The sequence below is a fragment of the Cynocephalus volans genome, chromosome 9 (genome assembly GCF_027409185.1).
Source record: "Cynocephalus volans isolate mCynVol1 chromosome 9, mCynVol1.pri, whole genome shotgun sequence".
Taxonomy (NCBI): domain Eukaryota; kingdom Metazoa; phylum Chordata; class Mammalia; order Dermoptera; family Cynocephalidae; genus Cynocephalus; species Cynocephalus volans.
The window spans coordinates 96,601,939-96,626,509 of record NC_084468.1 but is presented as its reverse complement, the minus strand read 5'-3'; the positions used below and the strand labels follow the sequence as shown (position 1 = coordinate 96,626,509).

General features: G+C 48.9%; 1 protein-coding gene across 3 annotated transcripts; it reads left to right on the top strand.

Moving 5' to 3' along the window:
• Window positions 1–4,465: 4,465 nt before the first annotated feature.
• Window positions 4,466–24,385, top strand: PITX2 (paired like homeodomain 2). Of its 3 annotated transcripts, XM_063107872.1 has the most exons (5): window positions 4,466–4,748; window positions 8,530–8,585; window positions 9,039–9,179; window positions 20,512–20,717; window positions 23,124–24,385. In XM_063107872.1, the coding sequence occupies exons 2-5, from the start codon at window positions 8,540–8,542 to the stop codon at window positions 23,685–23,687; spliced, it is 957 nt and encodes a 318-aa protein (XP_062963942.1). In that variant the 5' UTR covers window positions 4,466–4,748; window positions 8,530–8,539; the 3' UTR covers window positions 23,688–24,385. The 3 variants fall into 3 exon arrangements, with proteins under 3 accessions (XP_062963942.1, XP_062963943.1, XP_062963941.1); XM_063107873.1 differs by lacking the exon at window positions 9,039–9,179 and having other exon boundaries at window positions 4,474–4,748; XM_063107871.1 differs by lacking the exons at window positions 4,466–4,748; window positions 8,530–8,585; window positions 9,039–9,179 and adding an exon at window positions 18,717–19,618.
• The last annotated feature ends 186 nt before the right edge of the window (window positions 24,386–24,571 follow it).

The window sequence follows — 24,571 nt, the reverse complement described above, 5'->3', positions numbered from 1 at the left end:
TTCCAGCTCTTGGATCGCGCGGAAAGCGCGTTGTCGCCGCTCGCCCAGCCGGCCGCTGGGCAGGGGGAGAGGAGAAGCTTGGCCTGCCGGCCTGCCTGGCCACACACCTCCCGGGCTGGACCGGAGTCTTCCAGGGGTTAGCGTTTCTGGGTTAGAACTGTAAGGTCCCTGTCCGAGCAAAAGGCCTGAATGACCACGACCATCGGAGCGCTCCTTACACTTCATTTATTTACAAACAAGTACAAAATCATTAGCAGTCGAGAAAGACCCGTGCTCTAAAATCAAAGCTTGAAATCACCGAAAACTCTGTTTTGAGTTCCAGATATTGGTCTGTTACCCTTCCAATATTCATCGCTCCCCTAATACGTCTTGATTTAACAATCTTTCCAGGGCCCAGCATCCCCCGGAAGTTTTAATTAGGTAGTCCATTAATGAGTCAATACAGACATTTATATACTCTTTTAGCTTAAGTGGTTAAGTACTAATTTCAAAATAATTATAAAACACCAGAATAGGCAACGCATAGTAATTTTAATTTATATGCAAATCAACCGGTTCGCCTTAAACGCCTTTTATTTATTTACTTTAACAATTATTGTATTGTAACATCGGAGGCATGGATCAAACATCCTAAATGGACAATTCGGAAACAAGACCTGGACTGGGAAGAAAATTTAGAATAGCCAACAAATCAATAATGTTTGAGGAAGTTAAACATCGCTAGCTATTGGTATTTACATACTCGCTTGTTGTCAGATAAGGAGCTGGTAAAATTGCTTGCCAGGGTTGAGATCATAAACCAAACTGAAGAAAGTAAATGGTAGCACGCATCCCGTCACAGCAGGCTCTAAAATAATACTGTACCTTTCCCAAATCCTGACTCTTGGGTGAGAGGCAGTTGGCGGAGGTCACCACGTATTTATCCTCCGTTTTGCCAGGCTTTGATCACAAAACTTTTGTCCTTCCTGAGCTTCCCAATTTGATTGTTTTAACAGTTCTGTCACTTGCTTCAAAATATTAGGAGTACAATTCAGAATCTCGCTAAAAATTCTCTGAACCCATTTAGCCAGTACCGCTCCTCCTGCGGTTAGTTTTCTCGGCTATGTTTAATTATCTGTGCCCTCCACACATTAAATCAGATAGTGGAAAAGTCAAAAGAAATGGTTGAAGGAAATGGTCCAATGCACTGGTTTACTAGAAGGCTATTATCTTTAGACATAGTTCAAATTTTTGGAAAAGTAAAAAACAATACAGTCTTCGGGGGGGTGGGGGGTTAAAGATATTCTAGAATGGTGAATTTTACCAGCGGATCCGAACTGGAGTTGTTTATGTAAAAGTGTAACATCCTTGAAATTCACAGATACGTAAGGTCAGTGTCTCCCCGCCCAGGCGATCTGGCCCTTAAGGAGCTGGTACCTTTGATGCTACAATCTTGTTTACATCTGCAGGGCAGGGAATTGCTTGCTTTGCTTGGGCGCTCCCTCCACCCCCTTCTAATTTGAAGTAATCGGAATCTAAATACAATCGCCACGGTCCACTCTTCCATTACTACTTTGACGAGGGAAAAACCTGAAATCCACGTCTTAAATCGGCTCGGTGGTTTGTAGCCTCCCAGCACCCTGCCTCTCTGCTGCATGCCTAATGTATTCCCTAGTGATTCTGGGCATTAATTAGTTGTTTAATAGGAGTATGACTAAAAATGTAAAAGAAGGATTAGGAGCGTGAAACGTATGTCCAGCTCCTTCCACACACTCGAGGAGGGAATGAGAATCACTCTGTATCTTCTATTTCTCCAGGAGCCATTTGCATTTCCCACCAGCTGCTCACTTCAGCTGCATTGGCGCTGGGCGAAGCGGGGACCCAAAAGCTCAGCTCGGTGTCTGCGGCGGCGGGGACTGGGGTTAACTCGCCCCCGGCGGCGGGCGAGACTCCAGACAGAAAGGGCGGGGGGTGCGGGGGAGAGCTAGGGGAACTTGTGCTTCCCCGAAGCCCCTTCATCCTGGCCCTGGGTTGCAAACCTCTGAATCTGAAAGGCGGAGGGAGTTGCACGCGCATTTCTGCGCGTCTCTGCAGCGCAGCTCCTTTCCCTTGCCCCTTGTCTCTCCGCGCGTCTCTGAATTTTCTCATTCACTTCCCACTTTTCCGTGAGATTCCCCATCCTCGCCACCAGCTGAAGGTGAGACCGTCCTGCTAGGGGCATCAATTAATCTCTAAAAAATGAAATGGGAAAAAAAAAAAGAGGGGAACCATTAACCCATTGCTCAGGGGGATGGGGAAGCAGTAAAAATTGTGGATGGGAAGAGATGAAAATGTCTTCCTTAGACTATATTATCCGGTAAGCCGTGACTAGAGTTCAGCTGTGGGACTTGTTGAAGAAATTTGATTTTCTTGTCTCGGCAAAATCTCAAAAATCAGAAATAAAAATTCTCAGAGACAGAGAGGAAATAGACATTAAAAACAGCACTTGGGGATTTTTTTTCCCCTCATTTCTCTCCCCTTAAATAACACTGCTTTGAGTTTCCACTGGGTAAAGAGAAAAAGTGTGAGTTTTTACGGATGTTACGTGGAGGTTGGAAATGGCTTAAAAAGTAGATCTCTCCTCAGTTTTCTTCGTGGCTGAAGAGGCTAACCCTTTCCATAAAATGAGTCCATCTGTCGACTGTTAGCTATTTCAAAGTGAAGGGATTTAGCACTCAAAACAAATTGAGCAAGTTTGTTTGCCTGTTTTTACTGCTAACTCAAATGAATTCAAAACACGGAGTAATTCAAGAAAACACATAACATGTTCCAGACAGCCCCCAAATGTAGAGAAAACCCAGCAACTATGTGGTGACCCTGGCTAGTTTTAAACGCCAGGCTTTAAAAAAACGTATATATTTCATGCACGTTCTCCCAACGAGTCATTATATTTCTCTAAAATTTCGTGACTTGGTACATTGAATTAGGAAGAGCAATACAACTTTTAGAGCGAACTTTATTCTCTATTGGGGACCAAAGCTGAGGGCTCTTTCATGGTGGGCCTGACCGAGTTCTGCTCCCATGTAGGAATTAATACTGGCGGGAAAACCCAAACCTACGGGTATGGCTGTTTTCTGACATTTTCCAAAAACATACATTAACAGGACGCCCTTGAGATTGAAAGAACTTTGTCACATATGTCTGGCAGAATCCTTCGCACCTGGTCCTCCAGGCGAATCATATTTATAGACCTTCCACCCAAAGGCAGGACAGAGCCAAAATATCCTACCAAAATACATGCCCTTGCTCGAGTCAAGAAATCGGAAAATCAGGGTGCAGAAGTAGGGCATACTTTTTGGGTGAGAATGGCCTCTCTAACTTCACATGCTCTTTTCACTTTTAGGAGCAAATGTGGATTTGAGGGAAGCTTCTTCCCCCACCCCCACCTCCATCCCGTGCAATTTAATCCCATCCGCGCTAGGAACCTTAACCTCGTCATTTTAAAAAATGAGATATCCGTGACCCGGGGTGAACTTGTTGAGGGTAGGTACAGCATAGGAAATTCTAGACACCATGAGCATCTGAGCCTCGTCCAGCGCAGTCCTTTCATGAACACTGGTCAGTGCGTGGCCATGCCCACCTGCGCGCCGACACCCAGAGCGCGCCGGATCCACCCGCCTTGACCCCGGGGCGGTGCCCGGGCCGTGCTGGGCCAAGCGTCCCGGCCTTCCCCAGCTGACTAGTCTAGCTCACTCGCTGCGGGTTGTTGCCCTCCCACCCTCTCCCCCTCACTCACCCCATTTTTCCAGATTCCTCCTCAGTCATCCTCTCTCCTCAGTCATCTCCCACCAGCCCACCTCTACTCTGGCTCACCATCGGTCCCTCTCCCCACAGTCGCTCATTGCTGTGACCTCTTTCCTCAACCTTGCAGGCCTAAAAGAAGGTCAGTCACGCACACTCACACCCACACTCCACACGCCTCGCCCCATTAAACCCATACATGTTGTCCTTTGTTCCATTTCTTGGGCCACTTTCCCTGTCCCCTACTCCCAACCCATCCAGATTTGCAAGCCAGGAGTGAGTTTCTGTCTCCCTGGTGCCCTGGCCTTCCCTTCTGATTTATTAGGGCTCCTGGTTTGGCGCAGATTCCTTTTTCTTCTCCTGCATCCCAGCCTCCCTGCCTGTCCTCTCCACAGTGGGAGCGCGTGCTCCTGCTGCTCGGTCGGCTCCTGACTAAGCGCCCTGCCCAGTTCTCTCTCCTTTCCCTTCCCTGGGCTCTTTCTCCGGCTGCGGATTCCCTGGCCCGCCGGCTCGGCTCCCCTCCCCTGCCTCGCCTCTCGTCGCCCCTGCGCGCTCCCCCCCGCGCTCGCCCGAGCCCTGTGCTCGCTCCTTGATCGCCCGCCGCTCAGCCGGGCTCGGCCGCCCGCCCGCCCGCGCGCCCGCGCGCCACTGTGCAGTGGAGTTTGGTGGAATCTCTGCTGACGTCACGTCACTCCCCACACGGAGTAGGAGCTGAGGGAAGAGACAGGGATGAGAGGGAGGGAGGGGAGAGAGAGTGCGAGACCCAGCGAGAAAGCTGGAGAGGAGCAGAGAGAAACTGCCAGTGCCGGCTAGATTTCGGAGGCCCCGCGCACCCGTGGACTCCCTCGGAACTTGGCACCCTCGGGAGCCCTGCAGTCCCCCTCGGGCCCGGCTTTCGGGTGCTCGCCGTGCCGCCTGAGCCTGGGCTCGCTGGAAATCGCCCCGGGAAGCGGTGGGACGCGGAGCCAGCAGCTCACTCCCAGTAGCCGGTAAGTGGAGGCCATCTCTCCCGCAGGGATGTGAGATAATGCGAGTCTGGAAATTTGTTCCACTTTGGAGAATCTTCACCGGAGGTGATTTGTGGTTCTCGGGGCTGCGTTTCCCCTGAGGTAACGCAGTTGGCAAACAGACTTTGCAAAGCCCTGTTCCTTTCGCCCCCAAGTCACAGACACTAGCAATCTACCGGGTGCCGAAGTCGAGTGGGAAACCAAACGATGGCTGGCATTTAAAACGAGGTATCTTCCCTTAAATCTTGGTGCCAGCGCTGCAGGGACAAATCCTCAGGCCGAGGATTAGCATTCTCAAGATAATGGGCCGGGTACAAAGTTTCAGCTACTGGAAGATTAGCCCCCTTCCCATTGTTACCCATTGGAAAAAAAGATTCCATCTTAACTAGCAGTTAGTGACCTCTCAGGCCCAAGCGAATTACCTGGCAGCCGGGCCTAGATGCCGAGATCGCACAATTTCTTTGGATTATAAATCCTTTAAATTGATCACCAGTCAACTCCAATCTTGCACTTCAAGAGATATATTCTAAATGGATGCAGGGGAGAAAACTATTTTCCAGCTGGCGACTAAGAAAAAAAAATTGCGATTCTAAACCTGAGAAATAGTTTCTCTTTTCATTCCAATTTCATCACCTTACTTTCCTAAGCAATTTAGTAGTGAAACCATCATAGAGTGGTGTGATTTTTTACTCTCTCGTGCAAGGTCTCTGTCTCACTAAAGTAAATGGAAAAAAACGTATTGTTATGAATTAAAATCACAGGAATTCATATATTCTAAAATATCTTTATGAAAAATTCATCTGATTTAGAGAGATTTTCTTGCATCTTTTAGACCATTAATGAGAACTAAAGATGCTTTTATCTCATGAAATATTATTTTGGGGAAAAACCATCTAAATTCAAATCCCAATAATGTCAAGGAAACAAAGCATGTAAGCAAAATAAATTGAGGCTTTTTGCTTATGTAACATAAAATATACATACAAAATTTCCCTAAAAATTAAATAACTACCTCATTTATGCAGTGTTTTACTTGACCTCAGCAAAACTACACTTAAATCATTCAGGTGCTTTGTTCCTTAAATTGAGCATGTTTGTCTTCAAATGCTTCTAAAGCATCGATATTAACTGGTTTGAAAGAAGGCTTACGCATGGTAAAATACAGAATTGTATTAATCAGTATTTTAATTTCCTTAAGTGATTACCCACTAAGAATTAATTTACTGGCTAATCACATCAATTTAGTTCATTTAAAACATATGTTCTTGTGCTGTTTATTTTTTAACTTTCCATTTAAAAATTTGTTATGGGCTAACAAAGTGAATGGAAAGGCGGAAATGGGAAGGATTTGGAATTATTAGAACTATATTTTTTTCCTGCAATTTTATTCTTGTGGCAGTCATCAGAATTATTTTTAAGCAAATTGTTTTATTTCTTAGGGCTGCTTTCCTGCCTTGCCCTCGTGGTTCTGTATGCTCCATTAGCTGTGAGGTGCTTTTAGCATGCTCACAATACAAAACTCAAGTTGGCCAAAACAAGATTGCCTTGCATATACATTCCAACCAGGACATGAACTTCTGGGGTGAGAACAATTTCCCATCAGGAAAAGTCAGCATCTCAATTTGTGAGATTAGACACTGAAGCCAGTCCCGAAGTCTGGCAGCCAAATTTGTCACACAAAACTTGTCTTGACAGAGCAAGTTTAAGGATCAGCAGGCTGGAATTGGAGGTCTCTTTTAAAAAATTATTTTCCCCACTTATTCAGACTCAGTTTGTCTAGTAAAACTCGTCATTACAGAAGCATAAAATGCAGGTGTCAGGGCTCTTTTTGACTGAGAAATAAATCACCATGTCACAAGGACATGTAGGAGTGAGCTAAGGAACACGCCTTGACCTTCTTTTCAGTCCTTAGAGTGGAGCCCTATGAGTTCTTCAAGATTTGTTTTGTACTGCTTTGTTTGGTCTTCAGCCCTGAAGCATGGAGGGTTGGTGGGGAGAATGTGTAATAATTGACTGACTTTACACGATAGACCCAATCTTTTCCTTTTGTGTATTTTATTCTCAAAAAAAATTAAATTAAATTAAAAAATAAAAACTATTTGCAGTTACCATCTGCAGTGTTCTGGCTACTGGCTAATAATGCAGCCAGTATAGACACATAAAAAAAAAAAAAAAAAAGATTATCGAAATGATGATGACATGCAAATTTCCCCTGAAATTATCATAAGTAAACATTTGAAGTCTGGACTAATAAAATCCCATCTGTGTTACTTCATATCGAGTTAGTAGAAAGCTGTGATAATGAATTTTGTAATATCTCACGAACAGACATCTCAATCAGAGACTAATCCTGTGATTTTACTGCAGAATCACTAAATCTGGAGCCGCCAAACTGCTACTTCTGGGCCCACGGGCCCACAAGGATCCGCAGAGTCCCCTCCCGCGTCCTCGCTAGCGAGTGGGGGAACTGCTTAGGGTCCCCATCCTTGGATCCCCACATTACCGCACCGGGCAGCCCTTCTTCTAGGCAGCGACTTTGGCCAAGTCCCCCCGGGGCCCAGCTTGTTCCAGGAGAGGCCGAGAAGCGGGTAAACGCGACTCAGGCCAGAGCCAGGCCCCGCAGCTCTCTGCCCCGCCTCTGCCCCTCCGCCAACTCGGCAACGCCCGCTCCCACCCCCAGCCCTGGACTCGCGCGGAGGGCGCCCTCCAGACACTGGCGTACCCTGGTTAGCGTGGACAGAGGCAGACACTGCGAGCGAAGGAACCTGGGAGCCTGGGACCTTCTTTCCTTTCTTCTGTCTTTAAAGCAACCGCGTCTCTTCTACCCACCCGATCGAGCCCCTCTCCGCCCACGTCACCCGGTTTGTTTGTGGCGGAGAAGGGGACGCGCGATAAGCGCTTGCCTTGCTGCGTTGTGGTCGGAAATTTGAAAAACTTTTGGCTTTCCTGGGAAGGGAAGGGAGAGAGTTCGCCCAGAGCTACTTCTCCGTCCTTGCGGGCAGTAAACCACCGAGGAACGTTTGCTCCGCTTTCCTCAGTCTCGTTCAGTCCACCCGGTTTCTCTCCTCTGTGATCTTAAATCATACTTTAGGGTAAATAAATGGCCCGGTGAGTATCTCCAGGGAAAAGTGTGGCTAAATATGGGAAAGTGGCTTCTGATGGATGAGAGGCCCGAAGTCAGCTGGCTCCTGGAGCATCCTAGGTCCCGAGCTCCTTCGTTTCAGAATTACAGAAAACTGAGAGACGCTGCGGTCTAGGACAGAGGCAAGTTAGCTCTGACGTTCTGCAAGAGTTTACTGACCTTCAACGAACGGACAACCGCTGTGCTGAATGGTGCTTCGCACACATCTCCCCAAAGAGAAAAGTCCTCTCCATCCACCCACCCCCAAATTGGGTATCTACTAATGTTGCCCTCGTGTTCGGAGGGGCTCTTAACTCTGGGCGCAGACACCCTTGTAAGTAGTTGCACAGCCTCCCCACGACACAGTGCGTTATCGGCTTCTGGCTTCTGGGCCCATTAGCTGCTCTCTGGAGAGAGATCCCCTCTTGGTTAACATTCGGATGTCCTGGACAAAGGCCAGTGTGGGGATGTTGCTGGGCAGCCAGAGGCTGTCAGGTCCAATAAACACGCCTGAAGCCCAGCACACAGTAGGGGCCTAACAGCTACTGTTGATGTTGACCGCCCCACAGGTAGCCCGCTCTGAGTCCTGCGTGCTCGACGGCCGCCGCTTGTCACAGCTCTCCTCCTCTTCTGTTTTTGCAGATAACGGGGAATGGAGACCAACTGCCGCAAGCTAGTGTCGGCGTGTGTGCAATTAGGTAAGAGCCCGCTTCTCCTGCCGGGGTAACACGAGGGTGGAGAGAGGGCACCGGCCCCGCGGCAAGGCCCTGGCAAGGGGCGCTTCCCCGAGGGGCCAGCCTGGACAGGAAGGAAATCAAAACCAGGACGCCAGTGGCCTCTCCCTAGCGGAGAGAGGGGAGACGGTAGACAAGGAGGGAGCAGCGCGCAGCGTCCCACAGCCCCCGGGCTACTCCCCGGGTGGAGCCGAGGGCAGCCGGGGAGGCGCGGAGAGAGTACGCCGCCCTGCGCCGGGTTCCCCAGAGGGTCCGGGGATGCGAGTACCGCCCGCTCTTTTCTCTAACCGGGTCTTTGCTTTTTGTCCCCCTTTCTCTTCCGTCCTGCCTCGCCCCCCATCCCTGCCCCCGGATCCTTTCTGCCGCGGTCCGGGGCGTCTCTCTCCACCGCACGTGGGTCGGGCGCGCGCGGCTCAGGCGTGCAGCCGGCGGCCGTTGAATGCCTTTTCTCCAAAGACTCCGAAATCAAAAAGGTCGAGTTCACGGACTCTCCTGAGAGCCGGAAAGAGGCAGCTAGCAGCAAGCTCTTCCCGCCGCGGCAGCATCCCGGCGCCAATGGTAAGGCCGGAAAGAAGCTCAGGCCGCGCGCTGGGCACCCGCCTCCGGGACTCTGGGCCTCGCGTGAAACGCAAGCAGGCGAGGCTGCCAGACCCGTCGCGCCTGCTGCTTGAACTTAGACACTTGGCCTCTGGGTGGGAAGGGAAGCAGCCGCCCCAGGGACATTAATTCCTTTCCCCAGTTATACTGCACTCCTGAGACCCAACACCTCTCCCTCTTGCTCTTTCCCTGTGGTCTGAGCCCTACGCACGCCACAGCCTACACCTCCTCGCCCCTAGCTGGAGTAGAAAAGTGATCCAACAGCGACCTCTGTCGCTCGCCATGTCCCACTGCGCGCAGCACCATCAGGGCCCACCCAGTCCCTGAGGCTCTCAGCCATGCCCCACCCAGGCTTGTGGATGCGGTGTTTTATCGCGGGAGGCGAACACAGGAAACTTGTGTTGGCGAGGGTTCGTCTAGGTGGGTTGGAGCGGAAGGAGGGTGGCAGACAACAGCCCTGCAGAGCAGCAACTGTGCGCAGCAGAGGGTAGAATCGAGTGTCCGTCCCTATCGACCTGCCTGCTGTACTGGTTGCCAGGCCTCGGATTTGGGTGATGTCCTTGCTTGATTAGCTGGTTTCACTCTGGACGAGTCAAGGGACATTACTGCGCAAAGTCTGCAGGCTTGTGTAAGAAGTTAAAACGTCACCAATCCACTGCACAGGCCTCTACTGAATTGAAACTTGTCCTTGAGAGAGAGAGAGAGAGAGAGAGAGAGTGTAGAGTGTGTGTGTGTGTGTGTGTGTGTGTGTGTGTGTGTGTGTGTGTGTGTGTGTGTGTGTGTGTGTGTGTGTGTGTGTGTGTGTGTGTGTGTGTGTGTGTCTCTCTAAGGGATGGGAGGAAGGAAGGACAAACTTTCTTTCAGAATACATGGAAAACTTAAATTTACTGTTCCTCTATTCTTCGGGTTTTCCAGGCCCCGTAATAAATAAGTGCCTAGCCTTAGGAGGTTGTTGACCTTTGATAGCGCGAGGAGATAAAGCCCCCCACGGCCCTCAGTCCCTAACCCCCTCCTTCCGGATTAAAGTGTAAGGATACAAATGTAATGTGTGCCAGAGGGGGGCGATTTAGGACCCCCGGCAAGTAAACAGACCGTATTGCTAAGAAGAAAACAAAGGCCCTGCATTGGGTTTCCCTGTGAATCTGAGAGAAAAGCGTCATTTGTTGAAACAAAATGTCTAAAGCAATCTGGAGCTTCAGGGCTCCAACACTGCACAATATCGTGAATAGTGCCGGGCCAGTTAAACGCTCACTTGTCTAGGATTAACCTCATGGGGTTAAATGGGGGCAATGTAGAGATAACGACAGGTGATTTCTGTCATTAAGATTGTGTTAAATTCTTCGTCTGTTTGATAATCGGTCGTAAAAATAAATTATTAGACTGGAGTATGTTTGGGATATGGTTAAAAATCAAGAGCAGCGATGACTCCCGGGGAGAATGTTTTGTGCGGGCTCAGCCCTGGCTCCGGCCAGACGAGGGGAGCTCCCCAATCTCGCTTTGCACCGGGCGGGCCGGCTGGGCCGCCAAGGCTGACATTTCTCGCGGCACTGGGAGCTGGAGAGACGCAAAACGTCCCCTCCGCCCCCACCCACACCCCGGGTTTCATTGACCCGGATAATGGTTTCTGAGGACTGATGACCTCCCTGCGAGCTGGGGGAGGCAGAGCCTCTTCGAGGAGATGGCTAGTGTGGGATGGGGTCCTCCTAGGTGGGCAGGAAGTGACTGAGAGCCGAGGAATCCTGTCCGCGCCCGTCACAGGCTGGGTAGGCGCCCCTGGGTGTTCGCTTTTTATAATTAGCAAATAAAGAACGAGAAATAATGAAAGATTGTTTTCCTAACCATTACTTTCAGGCCTGGATTATTTTAGTGCGCGTGAAAGGCTCTTCCCCTACATTGTCGATGTGTCTGTTTTCTACCTTTTGGACCGAAAAGAAAAATTGCTGCCCAAACATGTTTAATGCCATTAATTAAGAAGAGGCATGTGATGGTTGAAATGCTGAAAATCTTGATTTTATTGGCTTTTAGGGAACTGGTAGACAAAAAAGAAATGACACACATGAGTGGGCAAAGCTTTAACGATGAAGAAATGTTGCCAGGGTACCCTTTACTGATTATAATTTATGGAATATGCAAACTCCTGGCCACAATCCGTTCTTAAAACAAACGGATTTATATTTTGTAATTTTTTTTTTACAGTTTCTCTGTGGTTTTAAAAAGAAAAAAACTGTTTACAAAGACATGCGATTTTTTTTAATGTCATGATATTCTGTTATTGGCATTATCCTCTCCTCCTCTGCGCCCCCCTCCCCGCCCCCAAGAAAAACACCTTGTCCTCGTTGAAGACACTTTGAAAACGCTCCGAACAGGCAAAGCCAAACTCTGAGTGGCCTGGGCCCTGCGTCCCTTTCCAAGTGAGTCCCCGTTTCTATGATACCCATTGGGCGAACCCCCAGCCTGCTCGAACCCCGAAACGGGAGGGAGCATGAGGGCGACTGGAGACCCCCAAAGCAGGGGGTTGAGAGAGGGTTAAGAGAGGAATGGCTAGGCTCGGCGGCGAGGCAAGTTAAGTAGCTACCCAAGAAAGAAGGCGCAGAGTCCCGCTGAAAACGTCCTCCCAACACAGAGACCTTTGGCTTTTCTTGCTTTGGGGGTCCCGGAAGGAGGCTCCTTTTTGTGGAACTCATAGAATGGTCTTGACCTTCAGGAATGGGATGGACTGGCCCTCCCCTGTCAGTGACTCAAAAAGTTTCGGGGCGGTGGCTCTGGGTTCAAGGCTGAAATCAGACCGCGCTGCCGCCCCTTTGGCCCTGACATTTGGCTTTGCGTCCCGGCATGGGGCGGGTACTTCGCCCTACCTCCCCCAGCAGCGCCATTAATTTTGAAATAGCTTTGGCAGAATGGACGGGTTGAGAGGGTTTGACCCAAGTCTCTGGTGTGTGCAGGCTTCCTCCCCCTGGGAGCGAGACTCCAAAGGCCCTCGGCCGGAGTCACACCTTCTCATGCCGCGGCAGCTCAGTCCCTTCAGAGGACTCGGGTTAACCCTGGCTGCCTAGGCGGCCGCGGACCGTCCTCCGTCCCCCCATTCATTCAATCAGCAAATGTTTGCCGAAGATATACTAAGTGGATTCCTAATGCACCCCCTATAAAGCAAATAATCCGGTTTTCCTTTGCCGTTATGAAGCAACTTTAATGCTAACACGAATATCAGCGAGTTCAGACCACACCATCTCTAGCAAAATGCAAAATGGTGGTGTATGGGGCGGAGATCCCGGCCCTGAGCGTTGTCAGAAAGAAGGGCATGTGTAGAGGGGTGGAGGGCTCTTACTGTGGCTAGGGGGCAAGGGACAGGTGCTTGCCTAAGGGGGCATGAAGCTCGAGGAAAAAGCAACCCAACAGGGGAGCTGGGTAAGGACAGGAGTTTTCCGTTTTCTTTTCTCCACCCCTGGCCCCCCAACACCCCACTACCGTCGTCAAATCTGCAGTTTATTGACAGAAACTGCTTCTTTGCTTTGTGGTTTTCCTCAGGATAAATAATACCACTGTCCACAGGCAGTCAGTCCTTGCGGATCCCCGCCCGCGAAGGTGGTCTTTGCAGGTCGCGTTCCCCGCTACTGACGCGGTCCGCCCTCAAAAGTTTCTTAAGGCTGGTTTGGCTGTTATTCCGCGCAGCCTGCTGTTAATATATGCAGCAGTTGTTAGAGCGACTCCGGGGAAAAGGAAATGTATAACGAAAGCTTATTCGTGAGCAGGAATATACTAATGGAACAATCTGATGTCTTCTTAATCCTATGTAAAAAGCTTTGTCGTCTTCCTAATATTGACTGAATGGGTAATTAATGGCTCTTCATCTAGGCGAATACTCTGTAATCCAAGATAGGCAAAAGACAACAAGCCCAAGGTAGAAGACAAAAGGCCCAACTGCAGCCCCATTCCCCCCACTCCCCCCGGGATCTCCGATTGGGAACATTTTCTCTTAGAGGAGAAAAAGGCAGGAGTGGGAGAATATACCTATCATTTCTGGACTAGACTTAACCACAGCACCTGGCCACCAAGCTCAATTCTCCAATACCCCATCTTTCCCCCTCCCGTTCTCCAATACTCCGCCTTTCCCCCACCAGTCCTTTTCTTTGCGTTTCTTTCTTCTTAACTACTCTAGAATGCACCTCCCCCCATTATGGTCCTGACCAGCACCCTTTCCCCCAATCCCCCAACTTTCGTTAGGGAAAAAATGGATCAGACTCCTTTCTGATACAGGAGGAGATGCCTTTCTTTTACAACCCAATGCAGAGTGTGAGGACTAAGGTAGTTGGGAGGGGAGGGAAGAAATTAACGGAAAGAGAGAGCATGCAAATTGTGCATGTGTGTTAAAGAACTATCAGGAGTGATGGAGTCAACTTCTTTGTGAAGATCTGACAGAAAGAGTGTCCAAGATTCTCGCAGCATGTTTTTAATAGGCTGACATTTTAATTTAAACCTTTAGAAGTGATATATTACTTGGGCTACCGCAATGAGGTGGATTCCTTTTTTCTTTTTTCTTTTCTTTCTTTTTTTTTTTTTTTTTTTTTTTTTGTTAGCTGACAGCTTTTAAAATATTATTTCGCTAGGGAAATAAAAGCTTCATCTCAGATTATAGGTGGGTATTTTTGGATTTATGTGATTTATGGTCACCATGACAACTAATGCTGAATGTTAGCTACCAGCATGTCTGCGAGAGAGAAAACAGAAAGAAGGGAGAGAGATAGAAAAGGGAGATGGACATGAGCTGGAGAGCAAGGAAAAAAGAAAGACGACTGTTTTAATCCAACTGTTGTTGTTTTTTAAAAAGTGACTTCAGTTAGCCTGTTGCCACTTCCTTCTCTCTGGGCCTGGATATCTACATTCAATCTCATATTTTCCCTCTCTCTTTCTCTTTCTCTCTCACTCCTCCGCCCCCAACACATATTTATATATACAATTCTCTTTATTTTACTTAATTCCATGAATAGTTGCTTTCCAGAGATTAAATAAGTGCCTAGTAAAACTGTAGGGCTCAAATGCAAATGTGAGGAGGCATTAACAGCATTATCATTTTCATTTAGTGATTTCAGCAACAACCCCCCCATCCCCCGTCCATCTCTCTTCTCTTTCTGGGCCAGTATGGGGGTACCACCCACCACCATCCAAAGACCTTCCTCCCAGCTAGTTACTCCAGATCTCAAAAGATTGAGTGACTAGAGCTGGTGGGACGGAAACATGGGTACCATTAACAGGGACCTAGAGAAGGTGGGTGTTGCTCAGTACATCTATAGTCTTCTGATTCAGAAAAGAACCTTCACCTTTTAACAAACCAGCACTTTTTTATTCCATTTAAGGAATGGGAAAAAAAATCAGCCACAGCAAAGCTTTTAATTTCTGAGTCCTTTGGTTTCATGGCTATGTGAGGAGGGGACCCTTTCCAGTTTGGTTTATATGCAGAGAAAAGACAGGCAGTGGAAGAAAGGAAGGAAGGGCCACTTCTTGGACAGAGTGCAAGGTCTCCATCTGACCTCTGTGCCCTACAACACAAGCTTGTGCACACACTCACACCCATCACATGGCTCTGAGCTGAGTCGGCAAGCCTCGTCCTTGAGCTGGCCTGGGCTGGGCAGGACTCCCACCCCTCTTCGGCCTGACAGCTCAGGGAGACATTTAATTGAGCCATCTTCTGGGTGAGATCTGAGGACTGATTCTTTCCAAAAGTCGGGGATCACTTGGATGGGTCCTAGCCCATACCCAGCCCACTGCTACCAGAGTTTGGCCATGCAGCTCAATTGTTCACTGAGATGGCCAGAGGGACTTTGCACAACTAACACTAGAAAGTGTGAAATTAAATAAGACTTTAAGACTGGTAATCATTGGCAAATACTAGCTCAAAACATGCCTGACCCTGTGTCACACATTTTTATCTTTGAGGGTCTTTCTTTGAAATAATAAGCAAGAAAACCAATTGAGACAACCCCTGAGGTCTCCCAGTCTCAAAACCTCAAATCCACACTGGACATTTTTTCCTTGCCCCATGGAAGCCATGCAGCACTTCCAGTTTCCCTGCACGGAACACGCCGATCTTTACTGGATTGAAAACTTCTGTGATGGAGGCTAAAGTCATAGTAATTTCTAGAACCAATCAAGAAAACTCCAGCCAGAGGTCACAATAATACCAAACTCACAAAATACATTTAACTTCTTAACTTCCATCTCTTTCCTTGTCTATGCTGCCTATGCCCGTACACCCAGAAGTCTTATATAGATTAAATCTCCAAAATTGCCCACCACCACCATCACCAAGTTTTCACTGAAAATTGTTTCTTAGTCCCCACCACACCTACTTTTTCCCCACCTAGACTTTTCATATTGGTGTTTTCCTGCCACCGCCAAGGGAATCCTGTTGGGCCTGGGCAGAGTGTCACTCAATCACGGCTGCACAGAGTGTGTAAAGTAATTAGGAGATTAGAAGAGTGTTGAAACTCTGGCTGGAAAAATGCAAAGAAAATCTTCACTTTGAATCAGTTGTTTAAAGAGTGGGGGGAATGGAGGAGAGATATACATTTATATATAACATATTTATATATAATGTATGTGTATGTTTATATATGTATATACAGAGATATATGTACATATATATGGTTTTGTTTTTACTTCAGTCACTGTTCTCTAGATAATCATCTTTATTTTTCACTTGGCTTCAATGGATCCACACAATTTAAGATTTCTTATCTTTTTAGGCTCTTAGATCCCCAGTGCTTTCAACTCTCCCACACTTCAGCACTATGAGGAGCTGTCACTTACTGTTGGGTTTTTCACCCACTTTCGAGGCTGGTTAAGGTCCTTCATATATGTGTATTTGCCATGATGCAAGTTCCATCAGTAGAGCAGAGCCACCAGAGCTTAAATCAAAATTCTATGGGTTTAATGAGAGATGGTCTCAGAAATCTATATGGCTCTGCAGAGCTTCTCAACTTTCCAGAGTAAAGAGTTCTGAAAAACACCCCAAGCCTCCAAACATTTTTTTGCAGCTCTAGGGTTTGAATCTTGAAGAAACATGGAAGGAGATGTTCAAGGGATATGCTCACTACAGTGAAGAATTTTTCATTCTTTGATGTGGAGTCTCTTCATGAAAGGAAGCTTTAAGGAGCATGGTATGGTGAGGATCACAGCTATACTGAGATTTTAAAGAATGAACTGGAATATGATTAGTAAACACATTGAGCAGAAAAGAGCTGGATACGTATTGACTTAGTTATAGGTCATTGGCTGGAAGTGCAATGGGAGGAAATATTTACTTTACACATATACTTTATGATCTTGGGGGAATTAGAGGAAATTCAATAAGAAAATGGCTAGAAACATTTAAAACCCTTATTTAAAAGACTTAAGCAAATTAGAGTCTTATCAGATTAAAAACCACTACAAATGTAAGAGCATTGTCTTCAGTGAAACGCTGTGGGGTCTGAGAAGGAGATTCTTCACCAAATCTCAGGGATAAAATGCGTCATTTAAGCACCAGATAATGAGCAGAATGTAAATTAATTTAACCTGCTTTACCAACAGGCTGCTGGTGTAATATGTATAATTTAGTGATAAGATTGCAGGACTTAATATAGCCGAATGTATGAGCTTCAGTGAATGCAGACCTGTCACATGGGGATGTGTTCTGTTCGGAGCAGGTGTGTGTATGCGTGAAATGGGGTGAACTGGAATAAAAGTTTAAAACCAGAAACGCTTTTTTAAAGCTTACTATGAAGAAAGTTTCCCATTGTAACTAAATCCTCATAAAGTGGGATGATACTGGTGGAGAAAGACTGAAAAGTAATTCTCATTTGCTTCCTTGCAAAGCTCTCAAGCATGTTTAAAGTGGGGGAGGAGTTGCAGATAGGGTTTAGAGGTGAGGAAGGGCAAAGGAGAGACACATAGGTTGCAAATATATTTGTAGTCGCTTCATCCACTCTGTTCCACACTGAATAAGTTTCCCAATTTTGTGAACAAGGACAAGGAGGGAGTTTTCCGAAGATACCTTGCACTGTCATTGCAAATCATTGATTGCAATGTTAAGCAAATACACACACTCTGGGATGATAACACTAACTCCACAATAAAACAATCGCCAATGCAAAAACCCAGAAGAGATTAGTTTGTGCTCACTGGCTGACCGAAGCCGGGGGACAAAAGGACTTTCAAAATTTATTTTGAATATGTTTGGATTTCTTTCTTTAATTTTTTTGGAAATTAAATTTCCTTGGAAATATTGCTGTATAGAGTTGATGTCACCAAACGTAATTTTTTGTTTTGTTTTGTTTTATATAAATGAATAAGGCTTTGCTTTTCCTAGCTGAGTAGTCTCCTAGGCTTTTTCCTCTTAACCCACACCCTGCCGCCTCTAACTGCGTGGACTTCAATAATTCAAGACAGCCTCGAGCTCCCTAGGAAAAGAAAATGACTGTTAAAAATTATCCTTGAAATTGGTTATTGGGCAACATTCTTAATTGTATGGAAATTCATTAAAGCATATTTTATATATAATTAGCTCAAGGTTGTTGATTCTACAGGCTTTATGGATTTGAATCTGATTGATAATAAAGTAAACAAGAGAGTCGAATTTAAAGCTTGGTTCTCTTGGGTTAGGACGAGCTTAATACAGTGTACAAGGAATTTGAAAGATGTAGGATATGTGTCTTCATCAATGTTAAGTAGAATGGATAAGCTTTCAGCATTTTGAAAACGCTGGGTTAGAGTTTCTGTTCTATTGTGTGTTTTCTGTCTGGGGACTAATAAGCATTACAGAGAACGTGATCTGAGGCGACTTTTTATTCTTGTATAAATCCAGAGTGAACCACCAAACAGTTGTTCGTTTAAAGTCAAGGTAATTTTCTTTTGACGGGTCCATTTGCTTCTCGGTTTCTAATTTATTAGGCTGCCTTTTCAGGGCTCTGTCTTCTTTGCAATTAAAGTAAAGCTTCTTCAGATTAGCGCAGCATTCACTTGACAGGCTGTTTGGAAAATTTAAGATCGGAGAGGTGATTTGTTGATGTTTTTAAAATTTTCTAGTTTTAAGTAACATGTCTTCTTTCTGTATGGGGCGGGAGGGAAGAGCGCGGGGGAACTCTCGGTTGGAAATAGATGTGAGACACAAAAGGAAGGGAAGGGGGTGGGGGAGATGCCTTGTTGATCCTTGTACCTTTCAGCCCTCGACCTTTACGCTCCCTTCTCCCAATTCTTCCACTCCCAGCCTCATCTCTCCACCTCCCAGTCCCAACTAAAAGCCGGATCGCCTTTGGCTGGACTTCAGCAGAATTCCCAGGAGTGTGCCTGTGTAGACGCGGTGGGCACCGGGAGGAATTAGCCCGGCCCCGCACTGCTGATAGGTGCAAAGAGGACAGTCCCCCGGCCGGGGCTCTAGGCCTCCTGATTGGTGTGGAGCCACGTCACTCCCGCCCGGCGAAGGGTCTGGGAGAAGGCGGAGGCGGAGAGGTCTGGGGAGGGCCGCGGCAGAATGACGTCTCCGCACCAGGAAGCCCGCCTCTGGTTTTAAGATGTTGGGCCAACAGGGAAGCGCTGAGCCGCAGATCTGGTCCGTCGCTCGCTTGGGTGCCTTGAGCTGAGCTGCAGCGAGGCCGCGCTCCAGCTCGACGGCCCGAGGGGCTGTGCGTGTGCGCGCTGCGAAGGGTGCACTTAGAGGCCCACGCCACTGCTGCTGCTGCTGCCCGCTGCCGCCGCCGCCTCGGGGGATCTAATATCAGCTACCTGTCCCTGTCACTCTTGACACTTCGCTGTCAGGGCTGCCGCGAGGGGGTGGGCAGAGAGCAATCGGCGTTAGCTTTCCTTATTGGAGGGGTACTTGGGGGAGGGAGGGAGGGAAGAAGGGGGTCTTTGCCCACTCTTGTTTCGCTTTGGAGCATGGAAACCTGCTCCCTATAGACGCTCCGAGCGGTGCCCTCCTGCCCCATGTCTCCGTTTGCCGGTTGACTTTCGGCCGCTGGACTCTCGCTTGAACCTTCCGGAGGACACGGGGGCGGTTTGGCTCGAGGACTCGGCGGGGGTTGTGTCCTCTGGCTCTACCCACAGCGGCCACTGAGGGGAAACACTGCGCCTAGAGCGCGACCCGGAGCAGGCAGCAGCGGCCACGGGGGCTCGGCGGGGCGGTAGCCCAGGACTCGTAGGGAGGCGCGCTCACTCATCCATGAACTGCATGAAAGGCCCGCTGCACTTGGAGCACCGAGCAGCGGGGACCAAGCTGTCGGCCGCCTCCTCGTCCTCCTCCTGTCACCATCCCCAGCCGTTAACCATGGCTTCGGTTCTGGCTCCTGGTCAGCCCCGCTCCCTGGACTCCTCCAAGCATAGCCTGGAGGTGCACACCATCTCTGACACCTCCAGCCCAGAGGCCGCAGGTAAGGTGCCGCGCTGTCGCGCGGACACTCCAGCTCAGCCGCCCCGCGCCGCTCGGTCCCTCTCGCCCCCAAGGAAGTTGGCCCCTCCTGGGGAAGGCGTGGTGGGAGTGGTCGTTCTGCTTGCTTTCCGCAGAACTTCCGGGAGCTGGGATCCCGACGAGCTCGCGTCGCCCTCGTTTCTACCTACACCGCCCCGCGCCTCGTGCGTCGCGAGCGGCGTGTGCAATTCTCCCGCCCTCTCTATTCTTACCCTGGTTCCTCTTCGGTTTGGGGGATCATAAAAACCCCAGAGCCCGATTTGAGGACGTTCAGAGGCCGCCCTACCTCTGTGCTTGTTTTCCTCTCGGCTTTCAGCTTCCGAGAAGCTCCGCTCGTTCGAAAAGTAGGTCGAAAAGTATTTTTGAAACTACTCAGAAATACTCTTCGCGAAGAGGAGTTTTTTTCTAAAGGGCCGGCGAATTTGGGTGTCTAAACGGATCCCAACATCTACTTTTCCTAGTTTACCGAAACCACATCGAAATCTGAGCTTTCTGCAAAGGGGCTCTGTAGAGCGCGCGCGTGTGCGAGTCCCGGGAGATTCGGTGTGTCTGCGCAGAGAGGGTATAAATATACTTGAAAGCACAGGCTATAAAAATGAATGTGCCGCCGCAGTGAGATAAACATGTAAATAAAACGTGCGACGCTGGGGGAGGGGAGTAGATGGGGCGCGCACACCCACAGTCTCTCTGCACACCCTACAGATGCAGCGCTCCCCGCGGCCCGGAGCCGCTGCGCACATATTCCTCCAGCGCCAGCAGCGCAGCTCTTCTACCCCCTCCGCCGCCCGGCCCAGTTCGAGTTCGCGGGCTGTAGGTGGGCATGCTGACCGGAACCTTTGTGTGTTTTATTTTCAGAGAAAGATAAGAGCCAGCAAGGGAAGAATGAGGACGTGGGCGCCGACGACCCGTCCAAGAAGAAACGGCAACGGAGGCAGAGGACTCACTTTACCAGCCAGCAGCTGCAGGAGCTGGAGGCCACTTTCCAGAGGAACCGCTACCCAGACATGTCCACGCGCGAGGAAATCGCCGTGTGGACCAACCTTACGGAAGCCCGAGTCCGGGTAAGAACCAGCACGGAGCTTGGAAAGGCTAGAGGGAGGGCGTTGTTGAGGTGCAGGCCATGTAGATCAGGAGTGCGTGTGGAAGGCTGCGCCGCCCAGGAGAGGGCCGCTGGGCAGCAGCTTTGCAAAGGCAGAAGGCCTCGCGGAAGACCGAGTTACGAGGTTACAACTCCTCCTTCCGCGGCCCGGGCTGCCGGGCTGGCGCAGGCGCCTGGAGCTACGTCCGTTCACCGGACCGCGAACCCGCGCTCTGGCAAGCTAGGCCGCGTGGGTATCCCCCTGCACAGGGCATTGTGTGTTGCCTTGCAGTCTCCAGACAAGAGCTAATACAATCCCTTCCCGAGCCGCGAATAGTCTCCAACCTGTGCGCCTTTAACAAGGAAAACCCGCCAGAGACACGCAAGTGTTGGCCCTTGCTGGGAACCTTTCGCTCCCGGCCCTAGTCCCGCTTTTTCTCTCCTCGGCTGGCGTTCTTTACAGCCTTTGCGGTTTTATCGGCCTTTCAGGTCTCTCCCACACCCTATTCCCTGTTTTGCGATCCCAAGAAGCAGAGTCTTAATACAAAACTACGATTCTACCAGTCCTCTTAGAAAGAAAAAGAAAAAAGACTTTTCTGTTTGGTTTATTTATCTTCTCCCAGGAGTTGAATTTTTTGGAGATTGATACTCCCACCCTTCCTCCGAATTATAATCATAGTTTTATGAAAAGGGCTTACCTTAACTTTGTAGCAAATCTGTACTTTATGGATTGGCAAAAAAAAAAAAAAAAAATGAGCTTAAATAAATTACCCAACAGCAGCATCCTGGTTTATGCTGATCGATGTAAAATTCAAAATTTGTTAAGATTTTGAAAACAGAAAACAGCGAAGCAGCATCCAGAGGCTTTGCTGTCATGAAAAAAAAGAAAGAAAGAAAGAAAAAGAGTGCTCTGAATAAAAAAAATAAAGTTCCCAGTTAGAGGAGAGAGAGAACATTAGAGAATAATAATGATGAAAAGATCAAAATGAGCTTCCAAAGCAGAGGGAAGGAAGACACTCTAGGCGGTATCTGTGCAGGGTGTGAAGCTATGCTGGTGGATAAAAAGAACCGGGTTGAAGTTGGAAATGGTTTTAGTTTAACTGCCCAGAGCTGGGGCCGGGTGGTTTTGCGCAAGGTCAGTCTTTGATTAGCTCTCTTTGGCATCAGGGAACGGGCCTCGCACGTAGTCTTCTCGCCTGGGCAAAGTATAGACTGCCGAGGGTAGAAGTGGCAAGTAATTAAAATAAAAACACAATCGTAGGTTTTCTGGAGTCCTCTGGAAAAGCCCTCCCAACCCCCAGCCACCGCTTTTTGCAGCCCCTCCTTGGTCCTCTGCAGCCTCTGCTCAGGGCTCTCACTCCTTCCAGCTGCCTCCTTCCAGGACGGCTGCTTGCCCAGCCAAGTGGGAGTGAGGCATGCTTTTTATAGTAGCCGGGTGCAAAGAGGAAGGGGGATAAAAAGGAAATCGAGAATGAAAGGAAAAAGGAAAAAAAGCGGATTAGGCGGCTGGGCCCGGCAGAGAAGTGTAATGTGAAACATCACCGGTGTCAGCTCGGAGATCTTGGGCCAGGTCTCGCTCTAATACACAAAAGCCGCCGTCTGGGGCGACAGGAGGGCCCGATGTGGATTGGGAGTGGGGTTGCGGCGGGGCCACCGGACGTGGGTGGGGGGTGGCCAGCCTAGACGGCCGCCTGCAAAGCCAAACGACCGGGCTGGGCCCTGCCGGAGCTGGTTCCCGAAGTTTCACGCGCCAGACTCGTGGAGATTAACTAGCTGAGGGGAGGTGGTCTTTTGGTTTTTATTTGGCTGTTTCGCTTAGGCGAGGAAGGGGTGTCGCGACCCTGCCCTTGTTGAGGGAGCACGTTCCAGGGGGTAGGGGGCGACAGTGGAGGTCCGAGAGGAGAGGAAGGAGCTGTGTGGGAAAGAGAACTCTCCTCTGGTGCCCTACCAGCCCCTTGTCCTCATTACTGGGTCTGTGGCTTTGGAATGGAAGCAAGTTTGCTAGGTGGCCCGAGAAGGGTTGGGCGGAAAGCCGGCTGCCCCACGTTTATTTTACAGTAAGTGTTTTTGGACCTGGAGGAGGGCCTGGGTTAGTGATCAAGAGGCCTGCCGGCCGCCAGGCGTTCGGCTGGGGTTTGTGGCGCAGCTCAGTGTCCTGGCTCGCAGACCGGCGCCGGTAGGGCCTCCCGCGCTTGGCGGAGGCTGGGAGCTGGTAACCGAGTGATGGCGTGGGCAGCTTGGGGCGGTGGGGGGTGCGAGGTGGGGCGACGAGGGGGTGCAAGTTCACACGCGCGCGCACGTGGGGGGGGCCTCTGGTGCTTTCTGGGATCAAGATTTTATTAATCCCCACTGTGGCATCTGTTTGCTCCCGTGCCCCTACCGCCCCCAGGTTTGGTTCAAGAATCGACGGGCCAAATGGAGAAAGCGGGAGCGCAACCAGCAGGCCGAGCTGTGCAAGAATGGCTTTGGGCCGCAGTTCAATGGGCTTATGCAGCCCTACGACGACATGTACCCAGGCTATTCCTACAACAACTGGGCCGCCAAGGGCCTCACGTCGGCCTCCCTGTCCACCAAGAGCTTCCCCTTCTTCAACTCTATGAACGTCAACCCTCTGTCGTCGCAGAGCATGTTCTCCCCGCCCAACTCCATCTCGTCCATGAGCATGTCATCCAGCATGGTGCCCTCAGCGGTGACAGGCGTCCCAGGCTCCAGCCTCAACAGCCTGAATAACTTGAACAACCTGAGCAGCCCGTCGCTGAATTCCGCGGTGCCGACGCCCGCCTGTCCTTACGCGCCGCCGACTCCTCCATATGTTTATAGGGACACGTGTAACTCGAGCCTGGCCAGCCTGAGACTGAAAGCAAAGCAGCACTCCAGCTTCGGCTACGCCAGTGTGCAGAACCCGGCGTCCAACCTGAGTGCTTGCCAGTACGCGGTGGACCGGCCAGTGTGAGCCGCACCCACAGCGCCGGGATCCTAGGACCGTGCCGGATGGGGCAACTCCGCCCTTGAAAGACTGAGAATTATGCTAGAAGGTCGTGGGCACTAAAGAAAGGGAGAGAAAGAGAAGATGTAGTGAGAAAAGGAAACCACTGAATTAAAGAGAGAGCTCCTTTGATTTCAAAGGAATGTCCTCAGTGTCTGACATCTTTCACTAAAAGTATTTCCAACAGTTGCAAGGACACATATACAAACAAATGTTTGACTGGATATGACATTTTAACATTACTATAAGCTTGTTATTTTTTAAGTTTAGCATTGTTAACATTAAAATGACTGAAAGGATGTATATATATCGAAATGTCAAATTAATTTTATAAAAAGCAGTTGTTAGTAATATCACAACAGTGTTTTTAAAGGTTAGGCTTTAAAATAAAGCATGTTATACAGAAGCGATTAGGATTTTTCGCTTGCGAGCAAGGGAATGTATATACTAAATGCCACACTGTATGTTTCTAACATATTATTATTATAAAAATGTGTGAATATCAGTTTTAGAATAGTTTCTCTGGTGGATGCAATGATGTTTCTGAAACTGCTATGTACAACCCACCCTGTGTATAACATTTCGTACAATATTATTGTTTTACTTTTCAGCAAATATGAAAAAATGTGTTTTATTTCATGGGAGTAAAATATACTGCATACAAATTGGTCTGGATTCTTTCTGCCCTTCTCTGTCACCTGGCCAGGGCATCTCAGTCACTGCCTCCTAAACAAACCAGTTCTCTCTGCCTGCCTGGTTAAACATACACGGCAGCGGTACTTATTTAAATTTGGTAGAAATAAATTATAGCCATTCATCACAAACTTTAAAAAAAAAAATAAGAAAAAGGG